The sequence below is a fragment of the Brienomyrus brachyistius genome, chromosome 5 (assembly GCF_023856365.1).
Source record: "Brienomyrus brachyistius isolate T26 chromosome 5, BBRACH_0.4, whole genome shotgun sequence".
NCBI lineage: Eukaryota > Metazoa > Chordata > Actinopteri > Osteoglossiformes > Mormyridae > Brienomyrus > Brienomyrus brachyistius.
In genome coordinates this window covers 35,838,786-35,855,092 of record NC_064537.1, presented here as the reverse complement: position 1 = coordinate 35,855,092, position 16,307 = coordinate 35,838,786, and the positions used below count along the sequence as shown (strand labels likewise).

The 16,307-nt window shown below is 39.7% G+C and overlaps 1 protein-coding gene across 3 annotated transcripts; it reads left to right on the top strand.

The window, feature by feature from the left end:
* Positions 1-1,213: 1,213 nt before the first annotated feature.
* On the top strand, positions 1,214-15,154 carry LOC125741662 (transforming growth factor beta-1-induced transcript 1 protein-like). 3 transcript variants are annotated; one of them, XM_049012862.1, is made up of 12 exons: positions 1,214-1,435; positions 3,626-3,676; positions 3,981-4,159; positions 4,275-4,336; positions 4,744-4,871; positions 5,594-5,720; positions 7,375-7,459; positions 9,027-9,212; positions 10,032-10,205; positions 10,357-10,438; positions 10,541-10,689; positions 12,934-15,154. In XM_049012862.1, the coding sequence occupies exons 1-12, from the start codon at positions 1,423-1,425 to the stop codon at positions 13,198-13,200; spliced, it is 1,503 nt and encodes a 500-aa protein (XP_048868819.1). In that variant the 5' UTR covers positions 1,214-1,422; the 3' UTR covers positions 13,201-15,154. The 3 variants fall into 3 exon arrangements, with proteins under 3 accessions (XP_048868819.1, XP_048868820.1, XP_048868821.1); XM_049012863.1 differs by lacking the exon at positions 3,626-3,676; XM_049012864.1 differs by lacking the exon at positions 1,214-1,435 and having other exon boundaries at positions 3,642-3,718.
* Positions 15,155-16,307: the final 1,153 nt, after the last annotated feature.

The window sequence follows — 16,307 nt, the reverse complement described above, 5'->3', positions numbered from 1 at the left end:
ATAGTTGTCTGGGGTGTTAAATGTACATTGTGAACAAATATCAGACTACGCTAATCCAATTCTAAACATCCTGTGACCAGTGGGGTGGACTCCCCCCAGTCCAAATAATCTTGTTTTGTAAAAGCTGAATGTTTGCATTATTGCTCACTAAGAATGTGTTTTTACAGAAGTACAGATGTAGACATTTTTATTTCCTAAAATAATATGTAGCCTAGTTTTGAGTTTTTTTTCCTTTGGGGGGGGGGGGGGGGGGGGGTCAGGAATAAAATGTTTATTTGTAAAAACTGTGAAAATCAATGCAACATTTGGTTAAAATGGTAAACTCTTTGAAGTGACTTAAAAAATTTAAGCAGCACAGAGTTTAATAAGGTATATATTTCTTAAAATGAGATTTTTTTTTGTACAGTAAATGTCCTACCTCAACAATAGTGCGTTGATTGTATTCTTCTTGCATAAATATATGGATATTATTTTTACACATAGGTACACTGAATTATTGGATTACATGCACACATAATAAAGCAACAACTAAAGTATCAAAAACCGTGTTGATAAATTACTTATTTTACAATTAGTATCCTTGGTCTTGATAGCCATATGTCTCAGACAAAAAGTATTATTTTGTGTCTTAATGCATAGTAAAATGTTCATATTGCTTTCTATTTGTGTATATCTGTGAGCTCATATTAATTCTAGGTATGGTCTTTAATTTCGGTATCAGTATCAATTTTCACAACATTCAACAAAGGAATATTATTTTTATTCTTAATGGCTTTTCCATTAAAAAAATAGCAAGGCCAGTACTCTCAGACCATACACATTTTGAATGTATTTGACTATAGTTTGTATGCATAAAATTTAAAACACGTCATGTATGCCAAACTCACACTGAAATTCCTGAGAAATGCACAGCTTGACCTCAAATGTTCCTCCTTTAAAATACAATAGTATTAAAACAGCAGACAGTATTTGCTTAAAGATGACAGGAGGGGATTTGTGATTCATATGAATGGTTTACCATAAGCCAACCCACAACCTCTGGCCGCATCATATATGTACGAGTTGGGAGTTCAGAGCAATTCTTTTAATTTTGTATCCCAAATATGGTTTAGGAATGTATGTGGTGACGTCACCCGACTGGGAAACGGAGGACTGGGATGGACTAAGAGGGAGGGGGAGGCAACCGCAGTAATTACAACGCCTTCCCCGCTTTGTGGTGCTGCTTAGGAAAAGAAAGAATACGCCCTTTTCATATCAGAAGTTGGCGGATACCGCTATTTTAAAATCACACGGGAGCAACTCCGTCAAGCGTCTCTGCGCTATATTTTAAAACTTGCTAAAAACATTAAGTAATAATCATTGATGTCGTTGTACACCTCTTCATACATCGGGAAGAATAAAGTTTACAATTAAGGAGAATCAATGGATGATTTAGGTACGTAACATACGTTTTCTGACATGTAGTGTGAACCTTTGAATGCCACTTTGAATTAACGGGATCTTAATGCCAATGAAACCGAAAAGGAAAAGGGGTGGAGTACCGCTGCGATGGAAAAGTAAAAATCGGACTCTCTCTTTAGAGAAAAAAAAGTTTGTTTCACCTTGTGTAGGCTAATTGAAGCATATCAAAGAAGTTGTCCTTGATTTAAAACAAATTAACCCGAAGTGATTGAGAAATAAAATCCGACTGCTTTTTATGATGCATGTGTGTCTTTATGTGGAGATAGGGCACACTCGGTCTGGTACCTCGTATTTTCTAATGGAGGAAACGTTAGTCTTTCCTAACTTGCGGTCTTCATGTTCACATAACAACGCGGGATACACGTTTCAAAAGTCAAGCAATTCACATTTTATTACTTAATTTGTATCTTAGACACATTACAGTCCCTGTGGGTCTTCCAAGGCCGTTTCGGTTACACAGTTTGATGTTTATTAGAGGCTGGTATAACGGTCTTGTCAGGTTTCAGATATAAATATATGCAGATATGTTGATGGTCTAATGTTTTGGATTTATTCAAGAGAATGACATTTATTATACAAATAACGTATATACAGTTTTGTTTTGACCAGTTTTTAGTCCTTTGGTTCAACTAGCTTGAAAATGTAAAGAAAAAAAGACACGCAACGCGTTAACCTACTCAACAACTTAAACGTTTAACGTAAAAAGAATGATAAAAAGCGTACATGTATACATGTATATGTATGACAAACGATGGCAGTCTGTTTTCAATCCTAAATCGAAGGCCACCAACGACTGCTCTCACACTGAGAGGCAGAGAAGGAGAGTTTGATTTCTTTCCGTTTTGATGTTTGTATAAGTGAGCAGGAGCGAGAAGATACGATGTGAATCAGTGTCTGTTGCCCGATGAAGTGTAAACATTTCCGTATGCAATTTTGGTTGTGCTTCTGTTAGAGTATGAGGCCAAGTAAAACATTTTTGAGGCAACTCTAAATATGGTCAGAGTTCCTTTAGAGAGCGTTTCAGTGCCTTATATGAGCAGCACGTTTCTGCTTCTCTGAGTTTGTGATTCTAAACCCATGAATCATGCAGATGCTCGTGGTGCAACATCTGTGCAAAGCTGCACAAGACGGACTGTATGAGTGCTACTCATGTTTGTGTACTGATGTGCTTTTGACGCTGCAGGTTAAATACGGGAAAGCTCATTTTATTCTTGGTTTCATAAAACGCAATATACGAACAACAAAAATAAGCATAACCTCTACGACTTAATAGCATTTATGTAAGAATACTTTCTACAAATGTACAAACTACGACCAAGACATGAAAATGGCAATGGAACATTTCTGAACACTTCATTATGGTTTCTGGGAAAGGTCTGTATAATTATCATCATGTGGTAAAGACAGCTAGGGACATAAGAAACATGACAAGTGGTTACTATCAGCTGCCAACCAGTCCATCTTTCCTCCGCAGATATACCGAGCAGCCAAAATTGGCTGGAGAGAAGAGATATGGCCAGCGCTGGGTATTCAGGCGCTCTAGGCCCCTGAGCAGCATAAATCTAATTTTGTCAGTTCATTCATTTTAAAAGCATTTTAGTAGCACAGGGTATCTGGCTGCTATCTAGCTAGGTGACGTTTCATAAGAAAAGCACTGAAATACTAAAACTACTGTAAATAACTGTAATGTCATGGATGCAACCAGAGGTATTTCTTCTGATTTTTATTACTTGCTCTTTCGCGTCCCCTAAGCAAATGACGCCCTCAGCGATCATCTATGTTGGCTAAATGGTGGGCTAGCCCTGTGTTAGACAATGCCTGTATGTTGCTTAGAGATAATATTTGTTACCCCATAGATTGAAAAACATTTTTAACTTCTGCTTGAATCTGTGAATTTCACTGTATGTGTAATTTGTGGTTTATTTATAAATTCTATATTATTTTTTAACGGAAAAGTATTCAGGCACTCATATGTAATGATTTCTGCTTGCACTGCAACTGGCCAGTCTGTTTCCCTTTTTGTGTGTTTTTTTTTTATTATTATCCTTTTTTAAATTAACCTATTTCTCAGTGTCTTTTTCTCTACAATTGGCTGGCTGGCTGGCAAGCTCTCTTGCTCCAGGATTGGTCACTGTGTCTGTCTGTCTCGCCTGTCTCCCTATAGGAGTGCCTGACCTGCCTTACTCCCCTCTCAGTCCTCGTATTGTTGTGTTTGGTACGTAACTGTGCTTGTGAGAATATCTGCCTCTCTCCGTCTGTGAGTATATAATAAATGTACAGCTATTCCTTGATCTGTCTCTATATGGTTTTCCTTTTTACAGCCATCATATCTGACTGACTAGCTTGCTCTGGGTTTGACTGCATTCCTATACCAAGTGCTATTGCTGCCAAGCTTCTCGTAGTGACAGTATGAATAGGCTGTAGTATACATACTTGCGCTGGACATCATACCCACTTACCTTCAGCATTCAGAGTCAGTGGTAATCCTCTGCATCTCCTTTGCCCTCCTCTTTCTGAAGATGCACTCCTTGCTGATTTGGAGAGCTCCACCTCTCCTCTGGCCAGACGTCCTGTACTCCTCACATCTGACCCCCCTTCAGTGCCTGGTGACATTCTGGATTCTTCTATCCCAGCCTCCACTGGCATCCGGGACCCCATGCAGTCTCGACCACCACCCCCTGCCTATACTCCTCAACAGGTGAGCCAACCAGTAAGGTAGCATTAATAGGACATGTAATACAGACAGAGTGTTAAAAGGCTATGATCATTCCAGTGTATGGGTCAGCTTTCCATCCTCCTGTTGTTCTCTTTAGACTGTGTCTGCTGCAATGAAGTCCAATGCTTCCCAGAATCCAGATACAGACAAACTCTATAGGTAAAACTAATGTCTGTTTCTTCATGTCTTCATCTTAATTTCCAGTATAGCCATGTATATATTTTTTTACTTGCCGCATTTTAGTTAAGTGCTTAGCTGAAGGGCAGGGCTCTAAAGCAGGAATGACAGCCTTATTGTTGCAAATCTATGTCTGTAATGGCTATGCAGTAATGGCTAGAGCTGCAATTCTGTCAGTACACTCAATAAGAAACCGTAGTGTTATCCTTATGTCGGTGCTAGTTAATTAGCCAGGGTTTACAGCACATTGGTGTAGATACGTTTTCTTCTGGTTTCGGCCCAGCTTGTTTGTGAAGCTCCTGAAGTCTTTTCCTGTTCTTTTAGCATTGAATATTGTTCAAGGACAGTACAGTATTGGAGATCCCTCACGCTCCTTCTTACTCTTCCAGTACAGTATGCAAGCCACGCTCCCCCCGCTCGCCAGACCCCCCACCCTCCTCATCAGTATTAGGGGGCGGCCTCAGTGAACTGGACCATTTACTCCAGGAGCTCAATGCCACTCAGTTTAACATCACAGGTCAGTACCTGTAGTGACCATTATCTGTGTAAGAAAGTCTATGTGAGAATGCTATGTTTTTTTAACAGTTCTGGATTATCAGTGTCTTTATGTCACAGGTGTTGGAGGGAAATTTAAGTTGGTAATCAACCATGCAGAGGTTGTAACTTGTGACAATTAGGTAGCAACTTGTAAAATAGTTACTGCAGTATGAGGATGATGGAGAGATAGATTATGTATACTTACATCTTAGACCGATATCTACTGCACCATTTCATATCTACTGCAACTCCTTCCTTGGAAAAAAAGTTTGTTTAACCTTGTGTAGGCTAATTGAAGCATATCAAAGAAATGATCTTTTATTGATGGAGATTTGGTGTAACTGGTATTAACTATCTGACAAAGAATTCAGATGAACTGTGAACTAGTATATGGGACCCTATGTCAACCGGAAACTGGAGCAAAAATTCAACTGGAAAGGCTGCATGAGTTACACTGGGTAGCCACCTCCATCTTGTCATTAAAACCCAAAACAAAATCAAACCCCAACAAGTCTCTCTGCTCTCATTATACAGCCCCCTAAACCTGATATTTCTGGGCTGGGGCAATGGCACAGTGATGCTAGCTTTGATTTGGTTGTAGTCATAACAGAAATATTGAATACAATCAGTGTTTTGTTTCATGTTTGTTTTTAATGACTCATAAAAACGATCTCTAAATCTGTCTTGTTTTCTGCATGACAGATGAAATCCTTGCTCAATTCCCAAGCACTAAAAAGGTTGAGGGGGAAAAGCTGAAGGAAATCCAGGACTCCAGAAGTCACAATGAGCTGGGCAAAGACAAGGCCGTGCCCTCTGCCTCCATTACTGGGTACTGCAGCTGCAGTTAATACTCCCTGTCTGCATATTTCTCATACCTTCCCGAAACTATACATGTGTGCATGAGTGTCTGTGGCAAAATTTTTTATCATTGTGCGTGTTCTCAATTGCCCTGAGAAACAAGGTCCAGAAGTCCAAAGTTATAATATCATTCATTTTATAGCTAATTTATAGGAACTATAAAACTACTGTTATAGTTTTTTTTCTGGAACCAGAACCTTTTTCCCGAACCAGGGACTTTGGTCGTGTTCACGCCAGAGGAGTTCAGCCCAGCCATAGTTCCTTAGAAGCAGTTCCAGAACCTGTTTTTATTACCTACTCCAGACTAGGTTCATTCAAAAACAAACTGCTGGCAAGTCACTTGCAGTGATTGTTTGCTGATTGATTGACCACAAGCACTGGCACTAACTTGGAAGTTTTGCCGATGTGCAGAAAATGAGATGTGGCAGAGCAAAAATTGAGCAGATTTACTTATTTTGTACTGCAATTGCATTTAATGAATCAATTAATACATTTTTTGCTTGCGTCTCCATATTTCTGCATCTGAAAATTCAATATACTAATATACATTTGTCTAATATTGCTGGTGGTGAAAAGTGGTGCTAGCACTTATTAGTGGGATAGGGTTAAATTGTTTTTTTATTCTGTTGAAAACAAAAGATCAATCGCTGGCCAGATCAATCATGAACATGTTGCTGTTGAGATAATTAAAATATATGTTTTGACTGCGATCAATCCCCCGATATATAAATAGCTAAAAAAGCTACTTGTTTATCCTCCATTGTTTTCGCATGGCGGTGTAGTTTCATATGAAATTATGTGAAGTTTAAGCTAAGAACATTTTGTGTCTCCAATGCTTTTATAGCATAGGTCCCAGTTACTTTTGTCTGGTGTGAAAGCGTCACAAAGAGGTGGCCACGTGCTACAAAAGTTCCAGGTCGAGACCAGGTTCCAGAGCTTTAGTGTGAAAGCACCTATTACCACTTCGACATAATTATGTAGTTCTTAAGCTTGGTCTGTTGTGCATCATTTTTCATTCCTTTCAGTGCTGCTTTTTAGAGGTAATTTATTAAATTTAGAAATGATCGGCATCTCACTCAGGGTGTCCCCTATCTTGCGCCCTGGGCTTCTTGGATTATGCCAAAGGCTCACTGCGTAAGTGAATATGGAAAATGGGATAGATGGATGGGTACCCTATTGGGTTCATATACCTGAAATCCAAAGTCCCTCTCTGTACAGCCTGTTTTTATTTTTATTTGTGTTTATGTATATTCATGGCTCATTTGAGTCATGACCTAGTCTGTCCTTGACCCAATGGAAGCTCTGGATTACGGAGAACTGTGAAATCCATTTAAGTGACAGAGGAAAATAGTCATTCAGTGAAGTGTTGGTGTGATGTGGTGGCATAGTTAATGACACTCGTAGTGCTGCTTCCCATTTTACACACTCATGTAAAGTGTGCTTTGGGGATTCTGTCATGGTTGTGTATAATACCCTTGATCTAGCTGTGAGTCAGTGTGCACTGTTTTTACACATTCCTATACAGTATATAGGTATGCTCAGATTCGTGGTCTGTATTGGTGGTACAGTGATGTTCAGTGTGTTGGTGAGAGCCTTAATCATAAACACTTCCCTCTCTGTTCCAGACCAGTCAAGCCTTCAGCCACTTCTGCCACTTTAGAGCTGGACAAGCTCATGGCCTCCTTATCTGACTTCAGAGTACAGAGCTCAGTAAGCGTCTGTCACACTCACTTGTTTCTCTGTATGAATTATTAGTGCTTTATTCACATCAAGATGTTCATTTATCTCTCTCCCTTTCCTTGTTTCTGTCACATCCAGTAGTTTGTAATTGAACTCCCATTAACAAAGTCCTTATCTCACCCTCTGCCTGCCCCAGTCTATGTCTTTGCCCTGACAAACTCCTATAGTGGTGGGATACACATAAATTCTTCCAGCTATAGCATTTTTAGTTTGTGTCACCCCTGCAACCCTGACCAGGGTAAATGGGTAGAAGATAGATGGATAGGTAGATGGATGAGTGTAGTGTATCACTGATTGCTATTACATTTTCGCTAACATATATCAATGGTAACAAAATGGTGACAATTTAATTAAGCCAATGTCTGAAATTTCATCAATTATACAAAAAGGTCTATATTTGGATGGGTGTAGGGACCGAATGTAGACATAGTGTGTTTAAAAACCAACACCTGCAAGGTTTGATGTAGGTCTGTTTTCACACACCGAGCTTTTTGGCATCAGCTATCTCAAAATCTGTATCAGTAATTAAGTATTACTTTTCAAGATTACTTTGAGAAATTCCACAAATAGTAATTGTGCCTTGATAGGAACACCCTTTTCCTACCAGACATAATTTCTATCACTAACAGCCTGTTTTTTTGCCATGTAATTCGTAGAGCATACATTTACCTTCAAATGATCTTATATCTCACAAAGAAACAGTAGATCGAGTCTGCACGTTTTAAAAAGCTCTCTCTACTGTTCTCTTGGTACTTGGTACTCCATCCATCCATCCATCTGTCTATCTTCTAACCACTCATTGAGTATAATGATTAGTATGGCTGAACGATTTGGGGAAAATCTAATAGCGATTTTTCTGACAGATATTGCGATTAGGATTTAATTTACAATATTTTTATAATACTGGATTCAGTTTAATATTCAGTGTGTTATAGATATAATACACATGGAGCAGCATAAATCTACAAACATAAATGTAAATCAATCACAAACATAAATCTATCACAAAAGCTGCGACGGTGTTAACTTAAATAAGTGATAATAAAAACAATTCCAGTAAAATGCAAAACAATACCCCTAATAACACTAGGACCTCCGTTTCCCACATCAATGAACAGCAAACTTCTGCACTAATGTGCCATTAGTGTTAAACCCTGTTTCAGGCTTGCTGTATCCTAAATCCTAATCTCAATTTTTGCTAATCACGTTGTTTCAAATCGCAATTTTGATTTGAAATCGATAAATCATTCAGCCCCAATGATTAGGATATCTAAAAATATTAAATAAGTACCTTATAACCACCTCTAATACCTTGAAGGCTTTATTTGACTGCCAGAAGGGATTGCTCTGGTTTAAGGTCCACAATCCATCTCCCATCCTGTTTATCCACTGTTGAGGTCACCTTCACTGTGCTTCTGTGTCATCCATCTGTCTTGTGGTCACTTTTGTGTTTGTTTCCTCTTCTGTTTGTAACCTATTGTCACTTATTGAGACTGCCTGTAAGATTGATTACTCCAAACATCTCCTGTTCCATCAGCCAGTGCCTCCTGCCAAGCAGCAGGTAGTGCCAACCCCACGACAGCAAGCGATCCCCGCACCTTCTTCCTCGGGTGGCTCGTTGGACAGCATGCTGGGGCTCCTCCAGTCTGACCTGAGCAGACAAGGGGTGCCAACATCCTCCAAGGGAAACTGCTCTGCCTGTCAGAAGCCAGTGGTGGGACAGGTAGCTGAGCAGATGTTCTGCTTCTCTGTAGGGGGAACTGGAAACATCTAATATATAACTAGATGGGAGATAACAGATGTCAATGGGCTGAGTTCAGGTCTGGTCACCAAGTTACTAGGAGTAGTACACATAGAGTAATGTGTATAAAGCCATGAATGTCCAATGAATGTGGAGAAACGGTCATTGTTTGTAAATACTCTTCCTGCATCCATTGACTTATCTGTTGAAGCTAAGTAAGTGTCGTAAAAGACACAGACTTTACATGTCCAAAACCATCTATGCATGGAAAAGGCTGTCTGGAGGAGACAACCAGCTACAGCTTTAGCCAACATTATGTGAAGGCCTTCTCAAGTTGGCATTGACTGTTCTTACAGTAATGTTAATGGAATGTTATTTCCACATTTGACATTTAAAAGTTCTGTCAATGTCAACACAATAACATTATTACCTGAACATCCTTTTTAACTAAATTAATGCTGACAATTTTGTTTTATAGAATACTGTTTTTATAAAAGTGATCTATGTTTTTACTGTGATTGCCCCATCCAGCCTTAAACACGCAACCTTTGAGGTGTAAAGTGACAGTGTTACCTGATGCTCTAACATGCCTTTTATTTGCTTTTATATTATGAACCTTAGTTGTAGTAGTGGGATAATGTTCTGGGAGCATCAGGAAAACCAGACACTTTGAATATTTCCACATTTTAATCGTTAGTGGGCCATAGCTGTTAGTGGGCCATAGTTGTTAGTGGGCCATAGTTGTTAGTGGGCCATAGCTGTTAGTGGGCCATAGCTGTTGTGTCCTGATTTCTCCATCAGGTGGTGACTGCCCTGGGTCGGGTGTGGCACCCAGAGCACTTTGTGTGCATGGAGTGTGAAACCGAGCTTGGGAGCCGCAATTTCTTTGAGAAAGACGGCAGGCCATACTGTGAAGCTGACTACTTTTCGCTCTACTCCCCACACTGCGCGCACTGCAACAAGCCCATACTGAATGTGAGGCACTTTGTAATCACTGTGAGGTGCATGCCTTTAACATGTGTAGTATATATTTAAAATAATCATTTCACATATATTTTTTTTCATGTGCAAAATTAATTTTCAAGGACAGAAATAAAGTTAGTCTATTTTTTCTTGCTTCTTGTAGAAAATGGTCACTGCCCTGGACAAGAACTGGCATCCAGAGTGTTTCTGTTGTGTGAAATGTGGGGGCACCTTTGGAGATGAAGGTAAGAGCAGGTCCTATCATGGCTATATGATAATGAGGTCACCAAACAGGGCTAAGAACATGTTCCCTGCCTCTCATATTTCTGCTATATTCACCTCCCCAGGTTTCCATGACCGGGATGGACAGCAGTACTGCCAGCAGTGCTTCCTGTCCTTGTTTGCTTCACGTTGCCAAGGCTGCTCCCAGCCAATCCTGGAGAACTACATCTCTGCCCTCAACTCCCTGTGGCACCCACAGTGTTTTGTGTGCCGGGTGAGTTTCTCTGTGTTTTTCTGTCTGTGTAGATGACTTCCTGTTTGTGTGTGTGTACATGCGTGTGTCATGTATTTTCCCAGAGGTGGATTGCTCAAGTCCAGAAAGTAAAAATCCAGACAAAGATTTCGTTTCAACTAGCCAGTTAAGTATAAAGAGTCACAGTCACAGAGTATTCAACTGGTTGGTTAAAACAAAGTCTTGGTCTGGATTTTTACTTTATGGACCTGAACTACTTTTATATTTTCCTTAGTGTTTGTATGTACATAATTCTTTTTGTAAGTGTGGTTGATAGTAGGGGTCAGCAAGTACAGAATATCTATATCCATATCTGTTTAATCCACAGAATTATCCATGTCTGTATCTGGAATGGGCAGGGCTTAGTGTTGGATGTGGCCGTGGTTGAATCAAGAAGTTTGCAATTTTGTGGATATTCCCATATGAAAAAATAATGAAAGAATAAATATGACTCTTATTTGTTTTAGTATGACAGTATGAGTTTACATATACATATGTGGCTCATATAAATGTGACCACCAGATATGCTTGGACGTTATTAGTATAATATGATAGATATATTTTGAGTATACTGTAGCATTCAAAAAAAAAATTGTTGTTCATTTTGAAAATACCATCAACATACTACATGTACACTAGGTGTTCCCAGCATTTTGATGTTTGTAGAGCAGTCTACGTTGGAGTTGGGCTCAGTTGGTGATTTCACACGTCTAATCACTTCCGATGTGAACAAAATGCATGAATGCAAGGGGTCATAAAAAACTGAAAATATAGTACTGTGCAAAAGTCTTAGCCAGTCAAAGGAAATGTTTCAAACTATTTATCTGGGTGCTAAGTGTATATTTGCTCAGAAGAAAAAAAACCCAATTTAACATCAAAACACATGAAAATTAAGAGTAACACAACAAAAACTAACAATAATTTCTTCTGTTCTCCAAAAGTGACTAATATCTAGTTGTATGGTTAGATTCCCAATCAGTTCCCAAACCTCTCCTCAGGGGCACCCCAGCCATTCCAAGTATTTATTAAATTTCACAACCAATATAGTTAATTAACTAAATTACTGTTAACAAATCAGTGAGGTATCGACTTGGCTTGTGGTTGAGTCAAAAAATGCATGGGTGTATTTGATATTTATACATAATTCTCTTTGCCTGCCTAAGACTTTTGCACAGTACTGTGTGTAGTTTATTTTTTGGAAATTAACCAGCCCCTCCACAAAACCCTCAGTGTTGTACGGTTGAGTGAGATACTGGCCACGCATCAGTACCAGGGGTTGGGAACCCCTACTATGGTGTTTCTCAACCCGGTCCTTGGGAAACCCTGCACTGTCCATGGTTTCGCTCCCTCCCAGCTCCTGGATTGAGAAACACTGCCCACCATAGTATAATGTCTGGATTGGTATGACACTATGAAAAATGAGACACTAACCAGCTTACTGGAATGGCTTGTAACGGTGCATAATTGACAGTTGCTTGTTACTCATTCACCCTTGTTTGCATTTAAAATGTTAAGTCTTGGTGATAGAATTGTAGGGAGTCAGCTACAGTGTACTTAAAATAAAACTGCCCAGGCCTATATTTCACACATGTAATGCAAGTCAAACTAAAACGATCACTCAGGGATGTCTGGAAGACTTTCCCCTTCTGATGAACATGAGTGACTGGTGTCGGGCACGGAGAATATAGTGCAGTTAATGGTTATGTGGGAGAGACAGTATGTGTAGCAGGCCAGTGAGCGTCACTGCTTCCCTGAAATCCAGTGAGAAACTGGAAAGAAAACAGACATGGATATTTATCATTAAAGATCAGATGATAATCAGCATTGGAAAACCAATTTGTAGAAGATACTTGTTTCAGCCGGATGTTCAGCTCTCCCCTAGTTGATAGTACATATGCAGATTTTTTTATGTGTGTGCGTTTGTATGTATGTGTGTATTCAGTCTATCCATATATGTTTCTGTGTTTCTATGTTCCTCTGTGTGGCTTTCTGTGTTTGTGTGTGTGGGCATGCATAACTTTGGTGTTAGATGTGCATTTTTGTGCGTTTCTTGTATCAGTGTACAGCCTCCCTTGTCTGTGCATGTATGAGTTGCTCTGCGCTCTTACGGCTCCCCTTCAGGGCCAGCCGGCCTGCTTGGTAGCATTGCTGTTCGGTGTCTCCCCGCTTTCCTAATGCCACCTCCCCTGGTAAAGCCCCCCGCTCTGACAGCGCTGCTCTCCATAGGAGTGCTATACCCCTTTTGTGAATGGCAGCTTCTTCGAGCACGAGGGCCAGCCGCTATGCGAAGCACACTACCACCAGTCACGGGGCAGCGTCTGCCAGGCCTGTCAGCAGCCAATCCTGGGTCGCTGCGTCACCGCCATGGGGGCCAAGTTCCACCCCCACCACCTGGTCTGCCACTTCTGCCTGAAGCCTCTCAGCAAGGGCTGCTTCAAGGAGCAGGAGAGTAAGCCCTACTGCCATCCCTGCTTCCTCAAGCTCTTCGGGTAGGAGGGCTGGGCTGCTGTGGACCGCCGCAAGGGGACGGCTGTGGGAGTGCAAAGAAATTGCAGATGATCATGTGAGTGAGAGATATTGGAGACCATCCAGGGCGATGCTGCTGATGTTTCTGTAAAAGGCTGCCTTTATACCATATTCTTAGCCTGCACCCTTAGCACTGACCTGGGGTCAGTGTGACTGTTTGACACTAGACAGTTTAGGGTAGGCTTTGGGAAGGGTAACTGCTCTTCAGGTAATTTTTATATTCAGTAAGAAATAGTGTTTCCTCTGCTTTTCTTTTGTATTGACTTCCACTGTTTTTGAATGTGGAGTGAGGGCCCTAGATGATTGGTGTGGTTCAGACCAGCATTATAAGTTTCAGTATTAATAAGTAAATTAGTAAGATTCCAGTAATCTAGATGGTGATAAGTATATCTTTGCTACCTATTCTTATGAAATACTGTAAAGCAAGAAATATTTTTGAAATTGCAGCTAAATATGTTATTCATTTGCGCTTTTTAGTATGTAAGAATATCCAAAGTGCACTTATTTGTTGTGTAAGAAGCATGGATTTATGTTGTTTGCAATAAAAAATAAGTAGGCCTGCACATTTTTTACATGAGGAAGACTTGCCGTTTTAATTTCAGTTTGAATACAAACCCTGGATTATGCTATGATTCCTCAGTCACTTCAGTCAGTAAAAGACGCATATGAATTACATCCAAAACTGTTTCATAGGATGCTGTCTTTTCATTCACATCCATCCATGTCCTTTAGGGACTATTGTAGTCATTCTTTTTTCTGTCATATAATGTTTTAGATTATTACAAGTACAGTAAATAAAGTTAACCATCAACTAAGCATTTTCATGAACAAACCACATCAAAAATGGACTTTGTTTAAAAGCTTAATGACCTTTTTCCAGTAAAGGGGCATCTTCAGAACTCAGCATGGAGCTCTGCCTTTAAAAAACATTTTATTCACTTGTTTACTTATGTGATATTTGCGTACTAGTGACATAATTAACTGGCTATGGAAACCAAATCAAATTCATACTAGCTACCTGTTATTTATTGAATATAATAAGAATGTTAATGATATGATTTTGAGTCTTTTTCCATTTGAATAGGTTCACATTTTTACAGTAAAGATAAAGTTGAAACGTGTGTGTTCTTCCATTTCAAAGCTTTAAACCCTTTATGACTGTAGACAAACCCATACTTATGGTCTAAAGCACATTAGCCTGCATGGTGCTAAATTAGTAGAGATAAATGGGCCTATATGCCAAGCTCATCATTACTCTGCTACAGCTAAAGCGGCTGGAACAGAAACACATTAGAAACATGCAAAACGTGGCTGAGTCCAGCACAGGCAGGGGGAACGGTGTGAGAGGAGGATGCCGAATGTGACAATCGCAAAACCGCAAACTGCTACTTTGCCTTTGTGGTCAATCACTTCCAGCAGTAGATTTAGCGATAGTTACAGTCGTCTTTATTTTAAGCCATATTCTGTCAGCATTTATTGTTTTACTTCATGCTGTATCACCATGCATTGTTTTGATTATGCATTTTTAAGGAACTGGCAGCTTAGGCAGACTGAGATGTTTCCCGCTGCAGTAATTTTCCAGACTCCCTGTTTCCTGATATATTGCCATCTTGATGCAGTGCCAAAGACATTTTCAGGAAATATCCCATGTGGTTAGTGAAACATTGCTGTATATTATATGTTTTTTATTTAAGATGTGAAATTTTACTTAAAATATATTGGACATGTTGTGATGCAATTCATGATGTGGTGTACCAATGATGATAAATTTGTGTCAAAAGCCATATTTAAAGTCATACTGTTATTGATAATAAAAGATTTGTCAGTGATGATTTTATTACCCCTGAGTTGTATGGTTTATACGATATGATAGTCTGTACTTGATGGCCAAAGATGATAAAATAAACAGTTTTCTCTGTCATCATGCCTTGATCAGTACTTTATTTTCTGCAAAAGGTCAAATGATACATTATTGATTACAATTGAGGAAAAATTAACGTTTAGTATGTTTGAAATGTCTAAAAGTACTCTGTACCAAAAATCCACACATGAAATATAAGTAAAACAGATAGTGTCGATGCCGCCGCAGCTATACAGTTTCATTTTTATTAATCTAAACAATCTAAAAGAAAATACTGATCATGAAATTCAGGACATCTACACATTCCTGTTACACAGAATTTATTTGGGACATATATACTTCTTCCATCCACCCATCCAACCATTTTCTGAAACCGATTGTCATTCAGGGTTGCAGGGCGTCTGGAGCCTGCCCTAGGTGCAAGGCCGGGAATAACCCAGGACAGGGCGCCAACCCATCACTGGGCATAGACACACCAATCATTCACACAGGCATACTTATGGGCAAATTAGCAACTCCAGTTAGCCTCAGCATGTTTTTAGACGGTGGGTGGAAATCAGAATACCCAGAGGAAACCTCCTGACATGGGGAAAACATGTAAACTCCACACACATGGAGCCACGGAGAAGATTCAAACCCAGGTCCTAGAGGTGCGAAGCAACAGTGTTATCCACTGTGACACTGTGCTGCTCTGTATAACACTCTTATAAAAGGAAAATATAAAATTTAGCATTTATTAATCAAACAGCTGTATGAAGTATATCAGTAATAAAAATGGCTTTTTTTGTGGTGGTTTCCACTCACAAAAACACCATATTGGAGTTTACGGTCTTAGCAAAGCGTGGGAATTAAGTATGTTGTTGGAATTTGAATGTATAATAAGTGTTTCTGCAGCTGGCGTACTGGGAGACTGGCACCACGATTTTGGGTTTGTTGCAGTAGCTCTTTTTCTGTTTCAGCCCCATTTCTTGTTTCCTGAGTCCTGGTTCCTGTTTCTGCTTTTCCAACCCTCTGCAGTGTGTCGTACAAAGGTCTCAGTGGCTGGCAGGCAAAAGACCTGGCATTATGGATGGATGGTACAGTTTAGGGTGCCCTGTCTGTGAAAGCCAATAAATGTATTTCAAATTGTGGCATTTTCTTTGTGTTAGTATATAGTGAAAGAGTGTGTAACAGTAAAAATTCCTCCATACATCGATCCATCCACCCATCCATC